The 20772-nt window shown below is 52.6% G+C and overlaps 1 protein-coding gene and 1 long non-coding RNA gene across 5 annotated transcripts in view; one reads left to right on the forward strand and one right to left on the reverse strand.

Moving 5' to 3' along the window:
• PTPRN2 (protein tyrosine phosphatase receptor type N2) overlaps positions 1 to 20772 on the forward strand; it is a 726314-nt gene that overhangs the window by 308559 nt on the left and 396983 nt on the right. For 3 of the 4 annotated variants that reach the window (XM_072776801.1, XM_072776803.1, XM_072776804.1), the window contains 3 exons: positions 2648 to 2851; positions 4058 to 4098; positions 7563 to 7921. In XM_072776801.1, the coding sequence (XP_072632902.1) occupies positions 2648 to 2851; positions 4058 to 4098; positions 7563 to 7921 (604 nt within the window). The remainder of the gene's footprint in view (positions 1 to 2647; positions 2852 to 4057; positions 4099 to 7562; positions 7922 to 20772) is intronic. The other variant, XM_072776802.1, reaches the window with a different exon arrangement.
• LOC140604957 (uncharacterized) lies at positions 14212 to 20666 on the reverse strand. The gene is made up of 2 exons (XR_012007755.1): positions 20127 to 20666; positions 14212 to 16430 (listed from the first exon to the last, which is right to left on the reverse strand). It is a non-coding gene; the product is annotated as an uncharacterized lncRNA (long non-coding RNA).

Genomic DNA, 20772 nt, shown 5'->3' on the forward strand with positions numbered 1-20772 from the left:
CAGTGCCATCAGCTCTTGGCTTCCTGAAGAATGTTTGGGGTGCAGTGTAGTGCTCTTTCTCCTAAGTGGCCGCAGTGCACGCCCCACCAGAAAGAAATCCACATTTCTTCATGTGAATCCAGCTCACCAGCTCAATGGATGTGATGAGACCAAGGAGAATTTTGAATGTGCCCTGAGAAACCAATGTCTCAGCCACAGCTGTAGCCAATAACAATCCTGACAGAAATCCTGCCACAGAACACCCCACTCCCTCACCACACGCACCCCTGCCCGTTCCTGCAACGCGGGGACACAGGGATATGGAGAACGTGGTGTGTGGTACAGGTGGGCACAGCAGCTGGTGCAGGAAGGAGGCAAGAGGCCTTGCCCACTGAGGCAGACAGGAGGACAGTGCAGGCCGCATCTGCTCCCTGTGTGGATGACATTGGTCATGAGCCCTACTGCTGCGGGCAGGGGCTTCTATTCCACTTTCTCAAGCCAGGTAATTCCAGAAGCTATGGAGGGCAATGTATGTACCCTGGGATGCGCAGATGCCAAGAGCGTTGATGTGTGTACGTGTGATGGACACGTGACACATCCCGGTCACCTCTGAGGGTCCCCGCCCCCGCCCCCTGCTGGCCCCACCCAGTCTGGAAGTCCCCTCCTTCCAAGAGGATCATGTGTGCTCTTCGGTGATGAAATCCCTTCTGGGCTCATCCCTGTTTTTGCATGCATCAGCTGCTCATCGTTGCTGACGCAGATGGATGGCGGGCCATTCATCCTCTCTCCTGTTGGTGGACTCAGGGGCTTTGAGAGGGTTTTCTGTTTGCTTAGCTGTTGTGAAAGAGTCTGCTTGACACGGTCTCCTGGGCATCAGTGGTGGACAATGGATCTTGAACCCATTTCTAGGTGTACGGAGGGCCACGCTCACTAAGTAACTGCGGACAGGACATCCTGGGGGCTGTAAAGCTTCCCCCTCCCGCCACCTGGGGCAAATGAGGCCTCGGCTCCACGTCTTCTCCACAGTTTGTTCTCAGTCTCTTAAAATCGAGTCATATCAGCAGGCAGCAGGCATGAAATATGGTTTTAATTAGCCTCTCAGGGATTGCTCATAGTCCTGTGCACTCGCCATGCACTCCCGGGCCACTTGTGTTTTCTTTGCTTATTTTTGGGGTGTTTCCCTCTTTATTATTGATTGTCGTTATGGGAGTCTTTAAATATACATTCTGGACAAGAGTCTTATGCCAGAGATTTTTGTTTCATCACCTTTTAAGAACGTATTTCCTTTTTTTCCGTTGAAATGCCTTTGAATTAGGGAACCTCGTTGGAAGTAGTCTGTGTAGAGTCACCGCTGCACACCGCATGGGAAGTGCAGACCAGCCTTACAGTAGGTGGTTAGGTCCTCCTCCTGGGCCATGAAGTTTACACCAACACGTCCTATAAAGCCCACCTTCAAGAGATTGCCCCTCCTTGTGGGGTCAGCTGCCCTCAGGGGCATTGAGGGAGGGCAGGCTACGGTCCCCGCACCTGCCATCACCATGCAGCTTTTCTGCACCTGCTCCAGGCCTGTTTACAGCGGGCATCACCCTCCTGGTCAGCCCAGCCCCTGTCATGTGGACACGTCTTCCCCTCACCCTTATGCTTGAAGGGCATTTTCACTGGATACCCACTTCTGAATGAAATGTTTTTTTTTTTTTCCTTTAACACTTCAGATACGTCATTTGTGTGTGTATGGTCAACTACGTGGGCAAGATGATGTCAAAGACGCCATCCCCACAGGACGTGTACTGTCTCGGGCTCTCTTTTGCTTTAAGTCAGCCATGGCCTGCACCCTGCCCCTGCCCTGCCCTGCCCTGCGCCCTCCCTCCCGCCCTCCCAGTGCCCTTCCCGCGCCCTCCCTGCACCCTCCTCGCCCACCTCCCTGGCGTCCTGGGCCCTGGCTGCCACTGGGGGTCTCCTCCACCTGCTGTTCTGACAGTCATCCTGTGCTTCTCCTTCCCCCTCTTCTTTCTGAACTGCATTCAAGCCGCAGCTTCTGAAGTTCATGGTCTTCACCAGTTTCGGGAGTTGCCAGGGTTGGTTGTTCCCCTTCAGTTCTCTGGCCACATTCTCTGTCCCATTTCCTTCTTGCTCCATTTGTCTATCATGCCTGATATGGTTCTGCAGGCTGCTGATGTTCTGCTCTGTCTTCCTCAATTCTTTTATTCTTTTAATAAAGATTTTATTTATTTATTTGAGAATGAGAGAGAGAGAGAGAGAACAAGCAGGGTGAGGGGCAGAGGGAGAAGCAGGCTTCCCGCTGAGCAGGGACTGGATCCCAGGGCCCCAGGTCATGACCGGAGCCAAGGGCAGACACTTCACTGCGGAGCCCCCCAAGTACTCCCTTTCCACCTGTTCTTAGATAATCAGTCTCTTCTCTACATTCACTAACCATCGCCCTCTGAGGCCCGTCTGTGGCTGGGCCCCTCCAGCAAGTGTTTAAATTGCACATCTGTGCTCATCATGCATAGAACCTCCGCCACTTGCCGGTCGAGCCCTGTGTCCCTGCTGACCTGGCTAGTGCCCCCAACACCCCTGTTTGCATCACTCGTTTATCTCCTTGCCTCCTGGTTCCAGTGCTGACTGTTCCTTGCTGGTGTCATCTGTGCTCACCTTTCTGTGTCCCCAGAAGCACTGATCCAGAGTCTCCTGAAGGACCTGGGAAAGCCGCCAGTGCATGCAGAGGGTGTGAGCCCCCCGGACCTTGGCAACATGGCCCACATGATTGCTACCGCCATGCAAGGTGTGGGTACTGACCTAGAGCTTCATGGTGCTGAGAAAGGAGTCCCAGGAAAGCCAGAAGAAGCCATGCAGGGTGGAGACAGTCCGCCAGGTGAGCCTCTCAGCCTGGGTTATGGTGGTCGGTGGGGTTGGGGGGTGTGCCATGACGCTGTATTGTGCAGGGCCTGGCTCACCAGGCCATGAAGCATTCCCTCTGCCGCCAGGACATGGATCTGTAGCAACGGGGTTTACCTGTTTGAACGTCCTCCTCCAAAAGCTGTCATAACAGGTGCAGCCTGTGAAGCAGTTATGTTGGAAGACAAATCACTTTTGGTGCTGAGGCTCAGAGTCAGGGACACACGGGAGTGATAGAAAGTGTTTCTGTTTGGATTGTGCGAGTGGGTAGAGTCGAATATTTGAATAATACGTGAAAAGGCTTCATTCAAATGTGTGCTTGAGGCTTAGCCTCTGAGGCTGCTCCAGGGACAGAGCAGAGCAGAGACTGCCCCTCCACCCCAGTCCCCCATGCCCGCAAGCGCTTGTACAGCTATGGGATCCCTGGAGCTGAGGGCAGAGCAGGGCTGAGCACGGCCTTGTCTCTGCCTCACTGCTTCTTGGAGTCACAGGAACCAAATGAAAGCATCTGTTCAATGCCTGGCACGCAGTAGGTGCACAAACATGTGTGCCAAAGCACAAGTGGAATGGCGCATGGCTGTGTCCTCCATCCCTCCCCCTGGCGACAGGCTGGCCTGGGGCTGGAGGCGGGGCATGGAAGAGGAGCCAGAGCTCCAGCAGGACCTGGTAGTGCTAGTCACTCAACAAACACGGAGGCGGGTGCCTCTGTGCTGGTAGGGGGATCTCACCGGTGCCTGGGCTCTAGGGCTTCACCTACACAAGTTCCGCACCGACGGCACCGCTGATGGAATATTTAGAGAAACAACCGTCATGGCAAAGTAATGGGCTCTGAAGATGTCCTAACCTGCGGGGTCTGGTGTAGATGCCTTGGTCTGCTCTTCTGGAAGTCGTGGTGGCTGCGGGCGCCGTGGGGACCAGCGGAGACCCACCGCTGAGGGTGGCGCACAGCTGTATGCTGCTCACAGTGAATCCACGTGTTGTAGCTGGTGAGGCCCTCGCCATCCATGACACTGATGGAGTGCTGGTTGTGCTGTCAACAGGAAAGTGCTCCTTCCTGGTGGCAACCTGGCTGGCATTGCTCTGCCCACCCTTCTGTCCCGGACCGTTGGGTCCTGCGGTGTGCTGCTCCACCGACGGTGGTGTTCTCCACATGGGTTCTGATACATGCTTGTGTCTTTCACAGGTGACCGAGTGCCCGACGGGGAAGATGCACGTTACAAAGAGGTATGCTGGCACGTGTCTGCATGTTGGGCTCACCCTAGACCTAGAGCTGTCCTGGTGACCTTTCTGTTCACACTTTGGGGACATGTGCATGATTCAAACGTGTGTTAGTTGGTTGGGTTTTTTTCAGAAAACCTTGGAAAAACTCGGACATTTCTAAATTAGGGAAAAAGCATAAAAAGAGCATAAAAAGCTGTGTGCATTTCGATCTACTCATGTCTACTTTCAGATTGTGTAGTAATATTTACCTGTTGTAGAAATATGGAAAATAGGGTTAATACAAATGAAAAAAATAATATTCCTTAGAATTTTCCTCCTTGGGGACATGGGCTGAGACCATTGCATCCCCACTTACATCTTTGAGATCATCCCATGAGCCCTGACACCCGAAGTTCATTTAGGTCAGACCTTCACAGGCCCTAGGTCATGTAGACCCACGGTGTCTCATGTGGTAGCCACCAGCCCCATGTGTCTATTTAAATTTAAATTCATTAAAATTAAGTAAATAAAAATGCAGTTCCTTAGATGCGCTGGCTGCACTCAGGTGTTCTTCATAACGTGTGGGTGGGATGGTCCAGATAGGGGATGTCTCCTACTGGTCAGGAAGGCCATACAGAACTGTGCTCCATCATGGGGGACACCCTCACAGGGCTCTATGGGCGCTTCCCGCTTGGGAACCTTCGCTCCTTGGTAAGGATGCGGAGTAATGACAGTGGTGTGATGTGGTTCCACGAACCCCTCTCTCGTAGTGTGGGAAACATGTCCTGGTGAGCACTTCTCTTTCCAGGTCATCTTAGGGGTTTTTGGTTTAGTGCCTTGAGTACATAGCAAATAAGAGCTCTGTGGTCCTCTTTAGCATCTCCCGGAAGTGGGGTGCTGTGTCTCGGTGAGGAGGGGACATGGCAGTTAGGGGGAGACGTGGGCCACGCTGGCCGAGCAGCAGGAGCCAGGGCTGCGGCCGACACTGATTCCGCGAACATCCTGGGGTTCTGAGGCCCCTACCTTCACATCCTGAACGGGTTAGATTTTGATTCATTTTTCTGTTACTTGGGGTACATTTTTAAGCAATTTTTTGGAAAGGGCATCTGAGCATCGTATTTTCTGAGCTCTTGTTTGTTCATTAACATCTGTTGTTTCCTCATCTCATGGAGCACAGTTTGCGTGAAAACACCACTGTCTTTCCTTCCAGAGCCTGAGGACGGGGCTCTGTCCCTCCCTGCTAACTGGCACCATTCAGGATCCAAACTGGAGCAAATGTTTTTATCAAAATACTATTTTCTTTAAATATTTCAAGACACAAAAGGAAGAATGAGGTCCCATTTCCAGTGAGCAGGGAATAATTTATTTCCCTTTCTAGTGCTTCCTTGTTTCCTAAAAACCTGTGATTGGTGAGGGTCCGGGGATCATCCTCTCGTCTCTCCGTGTAGCCTCACTTCAGAGGTGTGGTCTCACAATGGGAAGGAGGCACCTGCCGAACAAGCATGACGCCTCACTCTCGCTAGCCTCCGGAAGTCTCTGTCCTGTGCAGTAGCGGCCCTATGACTGCCTGCTTCCCGGGACGCAGTGCCGGAGGCTCGGCTCATGGGCGCTGTGCCCAGGTAGCACCCCGGTGAGAACTCTGCTCACCATCGGATCCGCCAGCCTCAGCCTCGGTGATGTGGGGCGGACGAGGAGGCCCTGTAAGCCCCGAGGTTGAGGACTAGACATGAGTCCAGGATGAGCCTGTGGCTGAGGTGGGGAGGGAACGTGCACTGAGCACAGAGCCTGGCGCACCGTCTGCTCCAAGCATGCGGGACAACGGTCCCCTTGTGCAGGAAGTGGAGGTGAGGCAGGGAGCTGCTCTGGGGAGGGACTCAGGTCCCCCAGGGGCCGTAAGGATGCACGTGTCGCCGTGACCGTGCCCTTGGGGGACAGGCAAGCCAGCTCCTAGCACAGGGCATTGGGAGGACTTGAGGGCCAACGGCTGGGGTGTCTGTGCAGCCATGGCACCGGGGGGATGTGATCCTGTGTCTCCGGGTGAGGACGGCAGCTCCAGATCCTCAGGGCCTTGGTACTTAGCTTTTGGGTGGTGTGTTCTGTGTGTTTGTTTACAGATTTTATTTATTTATTAAAGAGAGAGAGGGAGGCGGAGAGAGAAGGAGGGGGAGAGGGGAAAGAAAGAGAGAGGGAGACAGGGACAGAGGGGGAGAGGGAGAGAGAGAGGGGGAGGGAGAGAAAGGGAGGGGGAGGGAGGTGGGATAGATAGGGAGAGAGGGAGAGGGAGAGAGAGGGAGGGACAGAGGGGGAGAAGGAGGGAAAGAGAGAGGATGGAGGGAGAGAGAAGGGGGAGGTATAGATAGGGAGGGGGAGAGAGAAGGAGAGGGAGAGGGAGGGAGAGAACGAGAGAGAGAGAGAGAGAGAGGATTGAGCGAGGGAAAGAGAGAGAGGGACAGACAGGGAGGGAGAAAGGGGGAGAGAGGGAAAGAGAGAGGGAGAGGGGACAAGAGGGGGAGAGAGAGAAAGGAAGAGAAGACAGAGAGGGAGGGAGGGGGAGAGAGAGGGAGATAGGGAGAGAGGGAGGGACAGAGGAGGAGAGGGAAGGAGGGGGAGGGAGAGAGGGGGGAGGTAGATAGGGAGGGGGAGAGAGAAGGAGAGGGAGAGGGAGGGAGAGAGAGAGGATTGAGTGAGGGGGAAAGAGAGAGGGACAGACAGGGAGAGAGGGAGGGAGAAAGGGGGAGAGAGGGAAAGAGAGGGAGAGAGGGGGGAGAGAGGGAGAGACAGAAAGGGGGGGAGAGAGAGTGTGTACGAGCAGGGGAAGGGGCAGAAGGGAAGGTAATCACTCGCAGAAGCCCCACAGAGCTGAGCGGAGTCCAATGTGTGGCTGGATCCCAGGACCCTGAGGTCATGACCTGAGCCAAAAGCAAGAGCCAGGCGCCCAAGCCCCTGGGCTCTGTAGCCCCCCGGGTGCCCCCACGTGGGCTGGCTTTGAAAACATAGATGCCAAACACCTGCACTGATTTTATACAATGAGATTCTTTATGAAAGTGTATGTGTATGTGTGCAAGACAGAGACCGAGATGGAACAGAGAGACAGATACAGAGACTGAGACAGAGATATAGAGATGGGACAGAGAGACAGATGGAGAGACAGAGATGGAGAGACAGAGACAGAGATAGAGACACAGAGATGGAGATGGATACAGATGGAGAGACAGAGGAGCAGAGACAGAGATGGAGGGACAGAGACAGAGAGATAGGGACAGAGACAGACACAGACAGACAGAGATGCAGAGACCCACTGGCAGATGCACTGCAGAGTAATGCAGACATGCGAGGCCCTTGTCCTCCCCTCAGCTGAACATGTCCCATCCAGATGTGATTCTGAATGTGGCCATGAGGGTGCCACCCCGCCCCTGCCACCCCGCTGCCCCCCTCCCAGGCTACCCACCAACTCCTGAATGTCACCTCACTGAGCCTCCTTTCTGCAGGTCCATCGTTTGAGCCTTGAACTCGGAGACCAGCTGCTGGATCCTGGATCCCAACTCTTTCTGGCCACCCCCCTCCTCTCAGAGACAAAGAAGTCAGAGACCCCACAGACAGTCCCGACATGGGAGGAGGAGGGCGCAGGGGTGGAGGACGTGAGGAGTCAGACCTACTCCAAGGAGCGGCTGGAGAGCCCACATCCTGCAGAGTCCAGATGGGGCAGCTCCAGCGAGTTCCAGCCCTGGATTCTGGGGCCCCCACAGGATGATGCCCCCCTCGATGCCCAGGGACGGCCTGGTGAAGGCCTACGGCTGGAGGTCAGGCCCTCCCAGGAGGAGCTAGGCTACATCGTGACTGGGAATGAGTAAGTGGAGACTCTGGTTCTTTCCTGGCACCCATGACGGCAGGGGGGCGGGGGGCTCTTCATCTGGAGACACGGGATGCATTCCGGGTGTCATAGGGGCAGGGGCAGCCGGGATCCAGCCCGTCCATCACTAGAGTGCGACCTATGAGCCCAGCTTGAGGGGATTCTCCACAAAACAAAGCCACTCCCAGCCTTGTACCCGCAGCCTGGACTGTGGAGCCCGTGGACGCGGCTGCCCCTGGCGGTGGCTGGGCCTGGGATTGATGCCCGCGTGCTGCCTCCATGCCTCTTGGAACCCCAGCCAGTTTTATCTGTGTCACATGAGAGCTGCCCAGGCGCTGGGACTCACTCTTGGGAGGATCTGCTCGTGGTAATGGGGTTCTCCTCCTCCTCTTGGTTCTGAGCTGCTTGTTTTGAGGGCCCGTCCCCACCCTGCATACCCAGCAGGTGGCGCATGCTCAGCCCCGTTTTTCAGGTCCTCTCCCTAATGACTCCGGCTTCTGACACTCGGTAAAGACAAAACTGTGTTTTCTTCAAGTAACAGAAAACACTGTTTCAAAACGAAAACATATCTGGCTGTACACATGCGAACGTGTGCGTGTGTGTGCATGTGCATGCATGTGTGTGTGCATGTGCATGTGCAGGTATGTGTGTGATGTGTGTGCATGCTCGTGTGTGAGCACACATGTGTTGGGTGCTGTGCATGAGTGCACTGTGTGCTGTGCATGTGTGTGCTGTGCTTGCACACACGTGTGCATGTGTATGTGTGCACGGTTGTGCACATGTGCATGTGCAGGCATGTGTGTGATGTGTGCACATGTGTGGTGGGTGCCGTTTGTGTGTGCAGGTGTGTGTGCATGCACACATGTGTGTGCAGGTGTGCAAGTGTGTGCATGTGCACAGACATAGCTATGTAAGATCCTGCAGTTGCGTGACAGTGTCTGTGGTCCAGCCATGTCCTCCTCAGCAGCTTTGAGTTGCCCATGTCAGTGACTATGCAGAGCATAGGACTCCCACTCACAGTCCCTCGTTTCTCATGTTGGTTCTGCACACCCTTGTTCTGTGCTCACACCTCCTGACCAGTCCCTCCACTGATGTGCAGCACTGGTCACAGTGCAGATGGTAGGTTTCATCATTAGCCAGAACTGAGTTCTGCTCCTGGGCGGGAAGTATCTTATTTTCAGCTCAATCCACAGACCACATATCAAAGCCAGCATAAAACTCAAGACTTCTGAGCTCTGGGTGTGTTTTTACTTGTGTGTTGACAGAAGTCCTCAGAGCTGACACCTCAAGCTTGCACCAAATACCGACTCCATTTTCCCGAGTACACACCCCCTAGTCTCTGAGCTCTCTGTCTGGGTGGGGAGTCCTGTGCACCCATCTCCGTGGTCACACCCCCATCCCAGGGTGGGAAATCTCAGGGGTGGGTGCGTGTACCTTCCAGGGAAGCATGATGGGAGCTCGGGCATGTCCTGTGGGGGGCACAGCAGAACACCCCTCGGCTCCTCATGAATCCAACTATCCTAACAACAGTTACTTATTCTAAACTGTCAAAAGCCCTTTGTGGACTTTTTCCTCCTTTGGGAACTACTGTACGTGTGTGTGCACAGCCTCCCTGGGAGTCTTCTTGCCCCAGGACACCGGTCCCCATGTTCCAGACTCCCAAGGGCTCATCCGCTGTGCAGGGAGGTTGCTTGCAGGGAGACGCAGCTGCCGCTCCAACATCTGGGGCCCGGGGTCTCTGCGGCCTCATGAGGGCGGCAGACGCCCCACATCAGGGCCAGGAGAGGGGGTCTCATAGTCTGTCAGACTCTTCCAAGTGGCAACCGTATGTTGCCATGGACAACAGCAGATGGTGCCCTTAGAGCAGTCCAAGCCCTGGACCTCAAGGCGACTCTCAGAGGGATAATGACCGAGTTGTGGGAGGTGCCAGCGCTTCTCAAGTGGAGCGACCACCGCATCTGCCTTTCCTCTTGCTCCCTGGCTTCCTGGAGGGAATGAGGCCACCAGTAGGGCAGGTTTGTCTTTGCATTCAGAGTTTATTTTCCTGTCGCGTCCTCCTGGGCCAGAACCTGGGGACTTGGATGCTTACCTGCTACAAGCCTGGGTCAGAGAGAAATCATTATCGCGGCTCATTTCCCTTTACTTTTGCACCCTCAATTGGATGGAAGATATATGGTGCTGATAACATGGCCTCACATCAATAATTCTGTTTGCTCCCTCCCTTCAGTGGAGACAGATTGAGGTTTCCGCTCTGTTATCATATCAGTCGGTGATGTGGGATTCTCTGGGACAAGATTTCCCAGATCTCAGCTTCAGCTTAATGAATCAGCTGTTAATTGACAAGAATTTGATGCCGTTCTTTAAAAAAAAGGACCTCCATACACCTGGTGGTCCTCGTACCCGTGATCTGCATGCTGACCCTGTCCTCCCCGTGGGGGCTCAGACCGGGCAGCAGCTTCCCTTGGACCGGGCAGTGGCTTGGCTCTGCGCTGCTGTCTCTTCCGCCTTCTGACAGAGCGTCGCTTCTCCTGCTGTGCACGATCCTGCCCTCTACCCCCCGGGGGACCCTTCAGACTGGCTGCAGGTCCAAACGGCCGCCCCATCCTCCAAGGCTGATTTTATAGGTGCTCTGAATTCAGAAGAGATGGCACACGGAAGGCGAACTTGAAGCCAAGGGACCCATTTGGGTCCTGGCAAAGGAGAAACCACTTTTTATGCCTGATGAGATGCTCAGGAGCGTGTGGCTCTCCTGGTATTGGGGGTGGATTCGTGTGGATGGACATTTGCGTGCAGAAGACTGGCTTTGGGGAAGCGAGTGCCTGTGGGGTTGGGGGTGGGGACTAGGCGGCTGCCAGGCTGATGTGGGAGACAGTGACTACTGTCCTCAGGGTGGCAGCAGCTCGTGTGGGGACCACGAGAAGCCCTGCACGGATGCACCAGAGGGCCTGCTGCGTGGTCCAGCTTTGGTCCGCAGTTGCCCTTCAGCCCCAGTGGTGGGGATGGCCCGGCTGCTGGTGTGGCAGGGGGGAGTTGGGGGGAGGTGCAGGGCAGTGGCCCCTGGGCAGCTCCCTCACCTATCAGGTGGCGCCCCGAGGGCCTCTGGGAAGAGTGGTTGACACAGAGAGCCTCCTGGCTTCAAGCAGGTCGTGGCCGAGGGTGGCAGCCTGGTGGCAGGGAACAGAGAATGCAGCTGGCCTGGAGATAAAGGAGCTTCAGTCTGGGGAGAAGGTTGCAGGCTGAGTGCCAAGTCCGGCGAGGGTGGTGAAGAGGGTGGCCCTCATGGAGGGGCCCCAGGCACCTGCCAGTTATGAGGAGACCCATTGGTTCCACATGTTCCCTGGGGTTTTCTTTCCACCACATACCCTGATGGAAGCACAGATATCGTGACGAAGTCCTCTGACAGGCTGGCTGCAGGTGCCTAGGCAGCCATCCTGGAGCCACCCACCGTGTCCCTAGGGCCTGGCTTGTCTCCAAGCACGTCATCCAATGGCTCCCCTGGCCTTTCAGGTTCATATTTTTCATGAGGCAGCAGATGGCCATATGTCTCACTCTTTCCGATGCAGGACTTCCAACAGCGCAGGAAGACAACAACCCAGGCCCATCCTTGTCCTATCTGCCCTCCATTTGCTCCCACCCCTCATGCCACTTTCAAACAAACCCCACTTTCTTGGAAGCATCTCGGGAAATAGCTCTGAAATATAAGGAGCCTCCTTTAACCTACCACAATGCCTCAGTAGCGTCAGGTGCAGAGCCCGTGTTTAGCTCCGGTGTCACATCCACATCACAGCTTTGTTCATTGGTTGGCATTTGACACCGGATCCAGATACGTTTCACCCCCTGCCTCAGCTGTCTGCTCTCTGGTGCCCCTGACTCACAGGCCTGCTTTTGCCCCATTGTCGAGGTTCAGGTGACGTGTTGGATTTCGATGTCTGTTATGGGCTGGGATCCTAGAACTGGAGGGAATTTCAAACCAGTCTGACCTCTGACCATGGTGGGAAGCACAGTGAGAAATGCCATGGAAATGCAAATACGATGGGTGTTAAAGACAAGTCCAGGGCCTCTTGGACCAAATGGGTTCCTGATTTGGCTTAGCCATGTCTCGCCAGTCAGGAGATGCCTGAAGAGGTGACACCACACCAGGAAGGAGCTCTTTAATGGTCCCAGACTGTGGACCCCCCTTTCCCACATCTGACACTCTCTGTTATGGCAAAAGGTGAAATGGGGGGGTGGGAGGCTGCACAGAGGAAAAGGAACGATTGGAACTGCCCAGCCCACTCTGACCAAGCCTGGGACCTGGACACTGTCCACTCCGGAGTTGTCCTCTGTGGGTTCTGCAGCTCTGCTTGGGGGCTTAAGATGCAAGAGGGCCTCAAAGGGTTCTGGTGATGCTGGGACTCCATGGGCCATGCTCATATCTGATGGGTCAGCAAGGGGGTCACCACCAATACTTGTCTCTACATCTGTGTCTACACCTACATCTCCAGGGTATATCTGCACTACACCACATCCACATCCACATCTACATCCACATCCACATCATATATCTGTGTCTGTACTGAACTGTATCTCTGTCAGCATCTGCATGTCTATACCTATATCGGGTATAGACGTGTGTCTACACCGGGTCCGCATGGTCTACCTGGGTCTACATCTGTGTCCATCTACATCACGGATCTCAATCAGCATCTGCATTTCTGTATCTATACTTATGCCCTCATCCAAACATGTGTGTCTCCTAATCACGTGTGTTGGTATCAGTACCCACATCCACACGTGCACCTCCCTCTGTGTCTACACCTGTATCACCCCTGATCTACCCTTAACCTTCACATCTGTGTTATCTTTTTCAGCTGTGTCCGCTCCACCTCTGCCCATATGTCTGCCTCCTCCTCGTGGCAGGCAGTCATGTCTGCCATCTATAGCCGCACGGCCTGGTTTGGTATCGGATTTCTATAATTGCTGGGGAAGTTTTGCTTTTCCTATTCAGGAAAAGCATCCATAGTAGGAATCCCCGGGGACCTTCAGAGCTCAACCACAGCAATTGATTTTTGAAAAGTGTCATCTGCTTTATAAGTTGACCTCCAATTAAATCTGTCTGAGTTAAGCAGTTTAAATATCACTCCTATATAGGAGAGAGGAAAAAGGAGAAACATGAAAAGAGATTCGCTAGGCTGTCAAAATTGAAGTAAACTGCAGATGACGAATGAAGACAGAAGGAAAAGGAAGAATTAGAGAAGGTAGTGTCCTCACGTAGCTCAGTTGTGGAATATTGGCTTCCCTGGGACTTTAATGACTTAAAAAAAATAAAGAAGAACGTCTTTCGGAAGAGCTGGCCATGGGTTATTGAATTCCAGCACAACCTCCCGGATTCTAGTTACGTAAAGGTCCTGTTCAAGCTTTTGATGGACTTGTCTGGTTGTTACTGCAAGCTCTGTAGGGGCGGGGGGCAGGTGGGGGAAGGAAATCATGTCAGGAGGAGCGTGGACACCTGAGGAGCTGAACTACAGCCGTGGGAAGGTGGACGCCATCAGTGCGGGGGAGGCTGGTGAGGCTGCGGGGCCCCAGCAGGGGTTTGGGTCCTGGCCCCCCGCAGATGCAGGACACCGCTGGAGGTCACGCCAGCAAGTGGTGGGGTTGGGGTCCCCTGTCCCAGATGCTTCTGCTGCCGAGTGGAGAAGGGATTATGAGAGGAGGGTGCAGAGGAACGGAGGGACAGCAGGCGTGCTTGGGCCACTCCCCCAGCTCTGTCCCCCCCTCCTCACGCTCTCTGCACCATGAGGCTGATCTGCAAAATGTCACCTGTGCTTACGAACTGGCCCAGATGGCTCACTACGGCTTTCCAGACAGTTTCACCAATGGGGCTTCAGGCGAGGTCCAGCGGGCTGCACTGCCCTTCCCCCCCCCCCCATACCTGCCCTGATGAGTTTTTACCATGAATGGATGTTGCATTTTGCCATGTGCAATTCCTGCATCTACTGGGAGGATCATAGCTTGTCATCCCTCATCCTACTGGTGTGCTGGGTCACCTTGTCCAATTTGCGGATGTTGAACCATCCTTGCATCCTTGGAATAAACCCCACTTCATCACGGTGTGTGACCTTCTTCCTGTGTTGTTGAACTCATTTTGCCAATATTTTATTTGTAGATTTTGCATCTGCGTTGCATTGGGGATCTTGTCCCGAGCTTTCTTTCCTTGTGGTGTCCTCATCTGACTTTGGTATCAGGATGATGGTAGCCTCATAAGATGAGCTTAGAAGTGCTCCTTCCTCTTCTGTTTTTTGGAAGACTTTGAGAAGGCTTGGTGCTGATTCTTCTTTGGACATTTGGTGGAACTCGCCTGTGGAGGGGGCCATCTGGTCCTGGGCTTTCCTCTGTTGGGAGATGTTGGTGTACTGGTTCAGTCTCTTGTTGGCATCTTCAGATTTTCTCTTTCTTTGTGGTTCAAGCTCGGTTGGTTGGGTGTTTCCAGGAATTTATTCTTTCTTCTTGGTGGGAGGTCTGTTCACATATAATCGTTCCTAGTCGTTTTCTTACAACCTGTTGTATTTATGTCTCTTCTTTCATTTCTGATTTTGTGAGAGTTCTTTTTTCCCTTGGTTTGTCTATTTTATTTATCTTAAAAAAAAACAGCTCTAAGTTGCATTTATCTTTTAGATTGTCTTTTCAGTCTCTATTTCATCTGTTTCTGTTCTGATCTTCATTATTTCCTTCCTTCTGCTGACTTTGGCCTTCATTTATGCTTCTTTTTCTACTTCCTTGCATTGTAAACCTAGGTTGTTTACTTGAGATCTTTCTTTTTTCACAGTGCTGGATTCGTCACCATAAACATTCCTCTTGGACTCTGTTCTGCCTCCCACCCATTTTGGTGTGTTACATTTCCAGTTTCACTTGTTTTGGGTATTTTTTATTTCAGCTTTGACCCATTGGTTGTTTAGCAGCATATCATTAAATCTCCATATATTTGCGAATGTTGCAGTTCTCTTCTTAATTGATTTCTAGTTTTGAACCATTGTGGTTGGAAAAGGTGTGTGGTATGATCTCAATCTTCTTAAACTTAGTAGTATTTGTATGTGGACTGTCATGTAATCTGTCCTGGAGAATGCTCCACATGCTGGAGAACAGTGTGTATTCTGTTGCTACTGGGTGGAAGGTCCTTCATGTTCTCTTAGGTCCTTCTGGTCCCTGCTATTATATTGCTGTTTCTCTCATCAGATATGTTGGTATGTTATATATTTAGGGGCTCCTGGGCTGGGTGCATAAATATTTTTCATGTTTTATTCTCTTGATGAACTGACCTCTTTATTATTATATACTAATCTTTTTTTGTCTCATTACAAACTTTAGCTTATATTCTGTTTTGTGTAAGGAAAGTTTGTCTACTCCGTTCTTCTCTGGCTCCCTTGTCATGGACCGTCTTCCTTCGTCCCCTCACACTGTCTACTCTGCTCTTCTCTGGCTCCTCAATCATGGACCATCTTCCTTTGTCCCCTCACATTGTCTATCCCACTCTTCTCTGGCTCCGCTGTCATGGACCGTCTCGTCTTCCTTTCCCTCACATTGTCTATCCCGCTCTCCTCTGGCTCCCCCGTCATGGACCATCTTCCTTTGCCTCATATTGTTTACCCTGCTCTCCTCTGGCTCCCTCATCATGGACTATTTTCCTTCCCCTCATATTGTCTACCCTGGTCTCCTCTGGCTTCCTTGTTGTGGGCCATCTTCCTTCATCCCCTCACTGTAAGTCTGTCAGTGTCCTCATTGCTGAATGGAGTCTCTTATAGGCTGCATGGAGTTGGGCATTGTTAAGTTTTTTTTTTTCCCTATCCATTCAGCCACCTGTGTCTTTTGATCGTAGATTTTAGTCCATTTACATTTAAAGTAATTACTGATAAGTATGGGCTTCATTTTGCCATTTAGTAAATTATTTTCTGTCTGTTTGGCAATTCCTCTGTTCCTTTCCTTTCTTTCCTCCTCTGTGATTTGATGATTTTCTGTAGTGTGTGCTTCCATTTCTTTCTTTTTCTTTTGTGTACGTATTAAAGGCTTTTGCTTTTTGGTCAGTATTAGGCTTACATGAAATACTCTATGTCTAGAACAGCCTGTTTCAAGCTGATAACAGCTTTGAACACATACTAAAGCTCTACATTTTTGTGCTATCTCCCTCATTTTATCTTTTTGATGTCAATACACTTTGTGTAAAACTAAGACATTGTATACTTAGATTTGTGTTAAGCTGTTGGCAATTTTCCCCCCAAAGTTGAGAGAAATAAATATACTTGAAGTTGTTGGAATACAACAGTTTTTCACCAATTGATTTTTTTACCTATGAAGAGTTGGTGGCTATCAACAGCTTTGCTAGTAAGAGTAATTCAGGGTTACTGGTGCCACCACATGAATTTGAATGTGCTCTGGAAGCCTGAAGGCTCAGCAGTCAGAAGAATCCGTTTGGTTGCACAAATGACCATGAGCTCACTCACTCATTCTCCAGAAAACATTGGGCTTTATTTCTCTGCAGGAAAGAAAGGTGGTACTGAATTAGAGTTGGGATTTTGAATCATGACAGCTCCTGTCTCATTTCTCCTCATCAGAAACATCTTTTTTCTGCACTGGGGAGAATTGCTATGGATTAGTAAAAGTATAACTAGCTTACAAGATTATTTAAATAGAATGAATATCATTACTCATTAATAACAATATATGTGAATCGCTGGAATAACGGGAATCCCATGAAAACCTCATTCTATCCATTGGTTTCAAATATCTCATCAAAAAAGATTGTATGAAAGTTGACTGTTATCATTTTGCAATCCATCATCATCTGGTTCCTTAACCTTGGGTGAATTTTTGAGTGAATAATAAAAATAATCCGAAATCAGGAAGTGAAGCAGCAGAAGGATAAAAGGTCAGCCTTTGAATGTAGAGTCCTAGGCACGCATGTGTGGTTGGTAGGACTGTCTGGGCCCATGAGGAGGAGACGGGAACACCATTGCAAAAGCAGGACCTGGAGAAATGATGGGTGCAGGCACTCCTCAGTTTAGTTAAAAGGTAGAGCACAGGTGAGGATGTGGCCCTCACCTGGGCTTGCCCATAGCCTGGAAGCCCACATCACAGCACTCACTGATGAGTAACATGTGGGCTTTGGGGCTTACTGGTGGCATGACCTGGGGCATGAATTTAATTTCTCTAGTCTCAGTTTCCATCCATCATTTCCAGAATGAGGTTAATGACAACAGCTTCATCACGAGTCTGTTGTGCATGAAGAGACACTGGTAAGAGGTCTTAGCACAGGGGTGAGTGTGGGGGAACCCTCACAGACTTCCACGGCCCCTGCTGTGTGTGGCATTAAGGCCCTCATGAAAAATGGGTGTACGGTCACTTCTCATCTGGGCATCCCATCACGTGAATGGTGTAAATGCTTTAGATTTTCTCCTATTTTGCTTATTTAGTAGGTCCCTAGGGGCATCTGATTCCACAGTCATATTAACACATTGCTCTGCCTCAGTGAGAAAGCCTTAAAGGAGATTGCATCCAGATTTCGAGAACCCTCTCTGCCACTAGATGTCGAGGCTGGCAGTGAGGACCTGAGCCGCCAGTGCTGCATGCGTCTCTCCCTCCACAGCAGTGTCAGGTGTCCAAGTAATCAGGGTGACAGCTGTCACAGGCACACAGATGCAATTGTGTGTGCCATATCTGTCCATTGATTTTTGAGATTAACTCCAACTCCTTTCTAAGGAAGTTCAGATCATGAGATGACAGATGATGGCCATGTATTTTAAAAATAAAATAGAAAAAAATAAAATAAAATAGAAATAACTGCATGCCCATTTTGAGGACACTCAGCACCATCTTAGTGGTCTAATTATTGACCAGACCCTGTATTGTCGTAAGCCATCTGTGCTCCGTGCCGCGGCCCTGACAGCATGCAGCAGCAGCCCAGGAGAGGGCCAGGGCCTTGTCGTGGAGGCAGGGGGGCTCATACATGTTCTCTGAGCCAGTGAATTTCATCATCTTTAAGGCTGTTTTAAATAACCTTGTTACGAGAACGAGTGCTAACTGTGCATTATGGAGTGAAGGAACATGGGGGTCAGGAGCTGGTCATGAGATTGGAGTGGGGCTAGGACTCATGGTAGAGCGCCTCGCGTCCCCATCACATCGTGTCGCCCTTTGATTTAAAACAGGCTAGAGTGAAGACTTTATGGGATCCAGTAGGCGACCTGGTTGGTTCGTGTTCAGGGTGGGGTGGTAGGCGGTGGATCAGATGTGATTAAGGCCTTTGCTGCATCTGCAGGGGAGTAGGAGTAAAACACGGGAAGTAGTTGAGAGACCTTCTATGGTAAGTGGTGGCCTGGGTGCTTCCGAATGGCAGCAGAAGGCATTTTAGGAAAAGGAAGGAGCCCCCCAGGGCTCTGTGGTTAGAATTGGTGAGGCCTGGATGTTGGCCAGGATGAAGGGAGGAAGCACTCTGTGGCATTGTGGGTATGGAGCATGCAGGGGGCTGCAGGAGGGGAGCTGAGGGTGCCTGGGAGGAGGGGGCAGGCAAGTGGGCCTACTAGTGCCTGTGATCCCCACAACCTCACTGGTTTTAGGGCCGGTGACCCTCTTGGTGAGAGGTGCGTTGTTTCCTACACACAGCTGCACACACATCCCCCTTCATGTACGCTGCAGCCTCTTGGGTCTGTGCATGTGTGTGCGCAGACCTGGGGTCCTAGGAGTCTCACCAATTGATGCCCGCTGTCCCAGCCCATGTGGAGCTGCCTGCCGTGCTCGTCTTCAGTGCAGGGCCAGTGCAGGCTTGCTTTTCTGAGTGCAGGCTCGGGGGGAAGGCTGTCTGGGTGACCAGGGTTTGTGGCCTCACAGTCACTGGGAGGCCCCTGCACACCAGCCACTGACCATGGCCTTGGCAACACGCAGGCACATGTGCAGGCACAGCATGTCCTGAGTGACCACAGGAAGAGGGTGGCCTGACAACCGTTGAGCAGGGGTGTCATGGAGGAATGGGCCTGTCGGGGGCACCCTCATGGCATATGCGGCAGCAAACCGAGCCTCATTTCTCCTACTCCTCACCAAGTAATTGTCACCTGGTGGGCCATTTTCCTAGACCCACCTGTCATTCATGTCCGGGCTGTGCACCTGCTGCCACCCCTTAACTGAATCTCTTTGCTTGGCCACATACGGGTACTCCTCCCCTCCATTCAAACTTCTGGAGACAGGAGGGCACGGGGCTGAGACCTTGTAGCCCAGTGTTCTGTGCACACCTGTGCTCTGCTTGCTGGATGCTTGGGGCCCAAACCTCCATCCAGCACTGGGAGGCGCCCTGCCAGTCCCCGGGGACATCCAGGGGTGGGGCGGGAAGGAGTAAGTGAAGCGTGGGCCATCAGCAGGAGCCAGCACATACACGTCACTCGGGGCACTGCCAGAGAGCATTTGCGGGGTGTCTGCCTGGGGACCCGGGCACATTCTGGTAGCCACAGCTTCTGCAGGCGTTTCCCAGCCAAGACCCCCTCCACACAGACAGGATTTCTCCGGGCGGCCCCTTAAGCTATTTCATTCAAGAGTGTTCACATGCCTGACCCGGGTGGGCCCCTCTGGGCTCACACAGTGACCCTGGGCATGACCCTGCTCGTCTCTGTTACTGTGAGGACAGCACCCAGTTGCAGCACATCAGGCCCTGTGGTCTCTCGGGCGATCGTCAAGGTGACACGTGCAGGGCCTTCTGTCAATGCTGCATCTCGGACCCCTGCTGCCCCGTGCCCACTGTGGGCTGGACAGTGTTTCGGGACTGGCACTGCCTGGGTGCAGATCACGCTCCTTCCTGGGGAACAGGCAGTGGGAATGGGCAGGAAAGGAATACGGCAGGTCCTCCTGCTCCAAGGGCGACAATTATTTTTTGATTGTCCTCTTGTCAGCTACGTGGGACTCCTTTAAGAACTTACATTTTAATGATTTTATTTTTTTATTTTCTGTAAAGATTTTTATTTATTTGAGAGAGAGGGAGAGAGAGCTTGAGTGAGCAGAAGCAGGGGGAGGGGCAGAGGCAGAGGAAGAAGCAGGCTCCCGGCAGAATAGGGACCCAACATGGGGCTCGATCCCAGGACCTGGGGTCATGACCTGAGCTGAAGGCAGACACTTAACCCCTGAGTCACCCAGGCACCCCCATTTTAATGATTTTAAATGTCAAATTTTTGACATTTTCCTGTGTACTCACACATCTGTGCTGTTAACACATCCATCACGTCTGCTTGTGTTGGTGACCAAAGCCTGAAGCCCACACAATGAAATGAAAGCCTTACTGTCAGCGCTGCCGTGAGTCCACACAGGAGCCGGCCTCTCAGTTGGGTTGTGGGGCTGTGGAGGGAAGATGAGCCCCAATGCAAAGGCCTCAGTGGCCGCTGTCCTCATGCCCAAGGTCAGCGGGGCCCGGAGCGGAGAGCCGCCAGGTGGGCAGCAGATGCAGCAGGCGCAGGCGGCAGGCTTGGCTGTCAGAGTGTGGTGGGGCCGGGCCTCTGGGGGCAAGCCGGGAACTGAGGGGGTGGGGTTGGAGTGGGGGTCCCTGAGGCCAGGCCAGGTCCTGCGTGGGCGTCTGGGCTGGGGGATGTATGCTCAGAAGTGTCCACCGGCCTCGTCAGGCCCATTCACTCTCTTCTGCAGATGCTGTCCACCCACCCTGTGCTGGACCTGGCCCTGGGGACAACAGCCTTCAGAGGCGCTGTGGGCAGGGGCACTGGAGCTGTGGCCTCGCTCTGGCCCTGCTGGTGCTGCCAATGCCGACATCATAGAGGAGGGCTTGGTGTGGCTGTGGGTGGGACTTGTTGTAACCTGGATGACACTGCTGACCCCCTCTCTGAGTCCCC

This window comes from Canis lupus, chromosome 15 (genome assembly GCF_048164855.1).
Source record: "Canis lupus baileyi chromosome 15, mCanLup2.hap1, whole genome shotgun sequence".
Lineage (NCBI taxonomy): Eukaryota > Metazoa > Chordata > Mammalia > Carnivora > Canidae > Canis > Canis lupus.